Source organism: Sapajus apella, unplaced genomic scaffold (genome assembly GCF_009761245.1).
Source record: "Sapajus apella isolate SASKATOON/1434 unplaced genomic scaffold, GSC_monkey_1.0 scaffold3017, whole genome shotgun sequence".
In the NCBI taxonomy this organism is placed as follows: Eukaryota; Metazoa; Chordata; class Mammalia; order Primates; family Cebidae; genus Sapajus; species Sapajus apella.
In genome coordinates this window covers 1-6,005 of record NW_022439943.1, presented here as the reverse complement: position 1 = coordinate 6,005, position 6,005 = coordinate 1, and the positions used below count along the sequence as shown (strand labels likewise).

The 6,005-nt window shown below is 59.5% G+C and overlaps 1 protein-coding gene across 1 annotated transcript; it reads right to left on the bottom strand.

Moving 5' to 3' along the window:
* Window positions 1-271: 271 nt before the first annotated feature.
* On the bottom strand, window positions 272-5,444 carry LOC116547410 (sodium/hydrogen exchanger 1). The gene is made up of 7 exons (XM_032273378.1): window positions 4,554-5,444; window positions 4,007-4,077; window positions 3,719-3,892; window positions 3,366-3,480; window positions 3,106-3,207; window positions 2,645-2,717; window positions 272-2,128 (listed from the first exon to the last, which is right to left on the bottom strand). The coding sequence occupies exons 1-7, from the start codon at window positions 4,638-4,640 to the stop codon at window positions 1,791-1,793; spliced, it is 960 nt and encodes a 319-aa protein (XP_032129269.1). The 5' UTR covers window positions 4,641-5,444; the 3' UTR covers window positions 272-1,790.
* Window positions 5,445-6,005: the final 561 nt, after the last annotated feature.

Below are 6,005 nucleotides of genomic sequence, written 5' to 3'. Positions count from 1 at the left end.
GCTCAGGACTCAGGAGGGTCCTCCTCGCCGCCCCTCCCTACCCTCTCTTATTCACCTCTTGCAAACATGGGGCACTGGTTGGTGCCGCTGTCACCCATGGAGCAGGGCATGTCCTGCTTAGCTCGTCGCCGCAGGCCTGGCATGTGGGAACCACCACCTGAGCCACTGACAGTCATGAAGTGTTTCTGTGCCAGCCTCTGAACTAAGTACTTCAGGCCCACAGGCCAATCTCCCTCCTGAAGACCCTTGTCCCCAGGAAGCAGCCCTGGACTCTACCAAAAACTCACATTGATTTATTAGAATATGAAAAAGATTCAGTTTCTTCTGTACAGGCGGCAGAGTGGCAGCAGCTGCGGTGGCTTGGTACATGGTTGCCGACGTCACCCTTGCATGGTGACTCCTGCCCAAACAGCACTTGCATGGAGAGGAGGATGGACAGATGGGCCGAGGACCCACGGCCCAGTCCCCTGCAAAGAGGGACACTCTGACTATTGCACGATCCTGGGGGAGTGCCCTGGGGACAGGGGAAAGGAGTGTGTGTGAGCAAAGGCCTCTTGGGGGCCCAGGATTCTGCCCAGCCCACCAGCCCTGGGGGACAGGAGATCCTCAGGGGAGGCCTTCTCCACCCTCCCCCACCCCCAACTCCACAGTGGGCTCCACAGCAGGCGGGGTGTGGTACACACGAGGGGTGCTTTCCAGGGGCCAAACCCAGGGTGGGGGAAGTAAGAGCAGGCCAGCAGGACTGAAGGTCAGGCCCAAGAGCTAGGCAGGTGCCAAGAGGCCCAGCATCTGTGAGGTTGGAGAGACTCTTGATTAGGAGTGGGAGTCACTTCTGATGTCAGAGCCTTCAGGCCACAGTCAAGAGCCCAGCAGGCTCTTGAGAAACGTGGGGGGGGCGGGGTTGGACAGACAGGCACAGATGAGGAGGGGTCATTCCTGGAGTGTGAGAGGGGAGTTAAGAGGGCAGAGCACTGTTCAGCCAGCAGTTTTCAAAACGTTTTAAAAATAGGAGTGCCCTCTGTGCAAAAACAATCATATATATGGAAGTATGAACAAACGAAACTTAAAAAAGGCAGCACATTCTGGAGCCACAGCCAGTCCTTCCCCAGCAGCATCCCCTGAGGGCCAGTGGTCCCCGTGGGAGCACAGTTTGGAAAGCTCTGAGTCACGTCACTGTCACCGTAGAAACCACCCCTGCTCCAGGCAGAGACACTCAGAGATGCCCTCAGCCCACAGCTCTGAGTAAGGACAGGTCGAGGTGGTGGCCAGGGTGACAGAGCTGGCAGGAGGAGTGTGAGATCTTGGTGGGCCAGCAGTCCCTCCCCCAGCCAGATGCCTGGTACCCCTGGTGTGTCCCCTGATAAAGCAGGGCCTGCTTGAGGGAGGCCTCAGCTCCCTCCCTTCCTGGGTGGGACCACAGCTGAGCCAGAGACTCTTTGGTTGGAAACTAGGATTGGTCTGAACGAGGAGGGGGATGGCAGAGGGAAGAGCCTCCGAGGCCCTAGTCCAGGTCCTGGAAAAGCCTGGATCTAGGGGAGGGCAGGACCGGCCTCACCAGCCCGAGCAATTCTGCCACATGGATTGGGGAGGCAGTTCTGGTGTGGAGGAGGCTTCCCAGGAGGTGGGGGAGGGAGAAGCTGTTCTGGGGTGGGGGCTGTGGGCCCAGCTGCCATGCGGTAGGGGGAGGGGAAGGGCCCATCTGGGTCAGGAACGGCAAGGGGAGCCCCCAGCAGCCCCTGCTCTGGTGGGAAAGTCTGTGAGGGGACGGGCACTGCCTGCTGGCCCTGGTGCTACTGCCCCTTGGGGATGAACGGTTCTCCCTCCCCAGGCTCAGGGTGTGGGCCTGGGTCACTGAGGCAGCGCTGTATCCTCTGGGAGCTGGGGCTGTCACTGGGCCCGGGGGTGAAGACATCGTCGGTTCCTGGGGACGAAGTCTCCTTGCTCCGCATCACAATGCCCCCATCGTCATCCTCATCCTCCTCGGCCACCTTCGCAGGATCCCGGCTCAACCCCAAGACCTTGCCCTTCAGCTCTTCATTCACCAGGTCCACAGACTCGGGTGACTGTGGAGAGGCCGGGTCAATGGTAATGACAGGCAAGTCCTCCTTCGGCTCATAGGCCAGCGGGTCTGGGGACCAAGAGTAAGGCACAGGCTGGGTTCGGCTCCGGGGCCAGGCCAGGCATGTGTCACTCAGCTGCGTCAGCGCCTCCTGCAGGCCCCCTCACCAGTGCAGCTGGCCTGGTCCTGACTGGCCTCAGAAGCAGGCCTCTGTGACCCTCTAGCCCACAGCGTCTCTTCCTCAGACTGTGGCCCTCTCCTCTGCCAGGGGCTCCCAGAGGTGTCCCTCCATAGGCCAAACCTGGGGCTTCCCCAAGTCACAGTCTGCCCTGGGGCCCTGCCCTCGCCTTCCCCACACGTTGGGATCCCCATGGGGCAGACACCCTGCCTTTCGGACAGGCCCCCTGTCTCTCCCAGCTCCTTGCACCATCCTCACCCAAGAGTCTCTCTCCCTAGGGATGGCCCCTGACCTGGAAGCAGCTCATGGCTTGGGAGGGGCCCCTGGGGTCAGCGAGGGCGAGGCCTGTCCTCCAGGTGGTGGAGGCCTGTGCCCATCCTCAGGAGGCAGTGGTTTGGAGGCCTTACCTGAGCCGATGCGGGCCCGGGACATGGTGGGAGAGTCCAGCTTGTGGGCCGGCACTGTCAGGTAGTTGTTGATCTGAAAAGAGAGGATACGTGGGGTGAGCACAGGCAGCTGGGCAAGAGGGAGCCCCTCAGGACAGCACCCGGTCCTGCACACCCCACCTTCCGTGGGTGCGGGCACTCGCTCCCCCTCCCTTGTGCCTGTGCCTTAAACAGGCACCTACACTGCCCAGCCCTAAACCCACCCATTCCTGTCCCTGCCACCGCCCTAACCCAACCACGCCTCCCACCTCCATGCCAGTCCCTTGCTTAGAACTCTTCATGGCTCTCCACGCTCTTACACTGCCAACAAGCCCCTCGAAAGCCAAACCCTGTTTCTAGAATGGGCGCAGTTCCTCAGAGGGCCGTGGTGGAGTCTGGGTGAGTGGGAGGGATACAGATTCCCGGAGACAGGCAGTGGCTACCTTCTGCTCCAGCTGCCGGGCCTTCTGCCTCCGGAGCAGCATCTGGTTCCAGGCTTCTTCGTAGGGGTCTGCCACCAGCGTGTGTCTGTTGTAGGACCGCAGCTGTGGGTAGGACAGCGTCAGGGCAGGGCAGCCTGGAAGGCTCTGGTCATGGAGGGGTGGGGGCAGTGTGGAGGCCAGGCCAGCCCCAGGGTTGGTGCCGAGGCACAGGGCAGGGCAGGGCCGTGGGGAGAGGGCCAGGCTGGGGAGCAGGTCCTCACCCGCTGCCTGGTCTTCTGTAAGTTGTTCCTCAGGATTTTGCGGATCTCCTCCTCCTTGTCCTTGGACAGCGCGGGCAGGATGCGCTCGGAAGGCAGCGACTTGGGGTGGATGTTCCTGGGGCAACAGGGCAGACGTTAGGTCCCCAAGACTCCTGGGATCCTGGATCCTTCCAGGCTGGGGCAGAAGGAGGTCACCCTGGGGATGATCCAGGTGGGCACCAAAGCCTCAGGTCCTTGGTGTGAGCCTACAGCTCTCTTCTCCACCCCAACAGGACAACAGAGGGCCCCGCCCCCAGCTGGGCTTGCCGGCTGGTGTGTGGGAGAGAAGGCCCCTGCGTGGCCCCGGCACTCACTGCATGGAGACGGTGGAGACAGCAGAGGGGATCTTGCCCATGCCCCCGCTCTCCACCAGCTCGATGGCCTGCTTCATCTCCATCTTGTGGTAGAAGGCAATGAGCTGGGGCTCCTTGGAGCGCTCGCCGGCTATCAGACACTTCTTCACGTATTTCTTATTAAACCGGTTGAGCCTGGTGAGAGGAGGAGGGAGATGGATGGAGCCAGCTCCCAGGAGTGGGGAGATGCCCAGGCCCGGGAGACCCTTGCCTGCCCCTCCCTGCCTGCCCACCAGGCCTGCCACCTACTTGTCCTTCCAGTGGTGGTGACCGTAGTGGCCACAGATGTCCTCGATGCCTGTCAGAAGGTGGTCCAGGAACTGAAAGGGGCCCAGGGCCAGGTCAAGCCTCGCTGTGGGGCGCCTTCCCTACCAAGACCTCTGACTAGCCCTGCTTCCTCCCTGAGCTGCAGCCCTGCTTGGTCCAGCCCTGTGGTTCCATGAGCAGCCAGGAGGTGGCGCCCACACCTCACTCATCGAACCCAGTGGCCCTGACTTGGTATCTCGAACCTTCACCTCTGTCTGGCTGAGCCCCCTTCTCTAATCCCACCTGGGACCCATGCCTGGCATAGGTTTCAAATGGAGGCAGAGATGCCATGATGCACCCTCCTCAGGCTCCCAGCTGCTCACACCACACCTTCCTATGGCTAGACCCTGGTGGCCTCCTGAGCAGAGGGAGCCCCTGGGCACCAACACAGGGAGGAGGGGCTGATGGGGGGCAGGGACCTGAGGCACAGCTGCTCCCCAGCTCCCTGCTCCTTCTCCTGCAACCAAGGGCCCTGCCTGCACTCCAGTACCTGTGTGTGGATCTCCTCGTTGATGGAGCGTTTTGTCTCTTGCTTTTTCTTCACAGCCAACAGGTCTACCAGGGGCCGAATGGTCATGCCCTATTGAGGGCAGGCAGGTGTCAGGCACTCCAGTTCTGCTACCCAGGCAGGGAGGCCGCAGAGCCTCCCTCCTGCACCCCAGGCCCCCAGGGCTAGGATGCCCTCTCTGCTTTGCCCTCTCCCAGGACCCAAGGGTGTGAGAACTCCCCCACCTCCCAGCACTTATCTAAAGAACCCTGCCTTCCTGCCAGGCCCCCGTCTCTCCCAGCTCCTTGCAGGGTCCTCACCCATGCAAGGTGAGGTCCTTAAGGCCTGCCTCTTCCTGGAGACATGGCCAGAGGTTTGATCACCAAATGACCCCCACGCTGGTCATCTGGCCTGGGCCAGGTGGCAGAGAACCTGGGTTCAGATGTGGACTGTACCACACATTCGCTCTGCAAGCCCAAGGTCAGGCCCCACATACAGGGAAAACCACCTCTGCGCTGCCTCCCCCCAAGGACTGCCGGGAGGACCCAGCAATAACAGCAGCAGCAGCTTCAATGGCACACCTCTCATGTGACCAACACATGCGCTTGTAAGTGTTCTAGTATCAGCTCTCCAGTACCCACAACACTAAGTGGGAGGCCCTTCCTTGTCCCCTATTTAACAAATGCAGAAACTGAGGCTCAGAGAGGTTAAGCAGCTTTCTAAGATCCCATAGAAGCAGTACAGCCATGATTCAACCCAGGCAGGCTGGCTCTGGAGGGAGGGCCCCTCCCCAATGCTGCCTTCAATGGGCTTGGAAAATCATTAGCACCTAAGAAAATTTTTTTGAAGATGTAAGCAGGGCAAGATGACAAAAGTGGCAGCCTCCTCTCCTTTTTTTTTTCCTCACTCTACTCCCGTCTAGGTGACAGAGCACGACCCCTGCACAAAAAAAAAAAAAAAAAAGAAACGGAGGCTCAGACAGAGTGTTTCTCATTTGTCCAAGGTCAGACAAAGTCAGGTAAGGTGGAGTAATCTGTACCATCACAGGCTGGGCTTCCTTGGGGACATTAGGCATGAGAGTGCTCTTAGCTAAGCCTGGGCCATTTAAATGCACAGAAATCACTGACCAGCAAGCTGGAAGGATTCTTGGGAATCACCTCGCCCAGTTTCCTCACTTTACAGATGGGAACTGAGACCCAGAGAAGGGAGGGTCTTTCTTAGGGTCAAAGAGACAACACAGAACTAGGGCTGACCAGGCCTCCTGCTGCTGGCTCACAGCCCTTTCCAGTTCCTCATGCTGTGATATTATTCCCATTTTACAGATGCAGAAACTGAGACCCTGAGATAGGAAATCTCTTGCCTAAACCCCTACAATGAGTTTAGTAGTAAAGAGAGATCTTGGGCCTGTTGTCTGTACCCTCTTCTCTCTCTCTCTCTCTTTTTTTTTTTTTTTTT

Bases quoted from the DNA above. Each gene is read 5' to 3' on its own strand.
- LOC116547410 (XM_032273378.1), bottom strand. From the start codon at position 4,640: ATGACCATTCGGCCCCTGGTAGACCTGTTGGCTGTGAAGAAAAAGCAA. The intron at 3,481-3,718 runs GTGAGTGCCGGG...CTGTTGCCCCAG, and splicing joins GTCTCCACCGTCTCCATGCA to GAACATCCACCCCAAGTCGC. The intron at 2,129-2,644 runs GTAAGGCCTCCA...CTTGGTCCCCAG, and splicing joins CCGGGCCCGCATCGGCTCAG to ACCCGCTGGCCTATGAGCCG.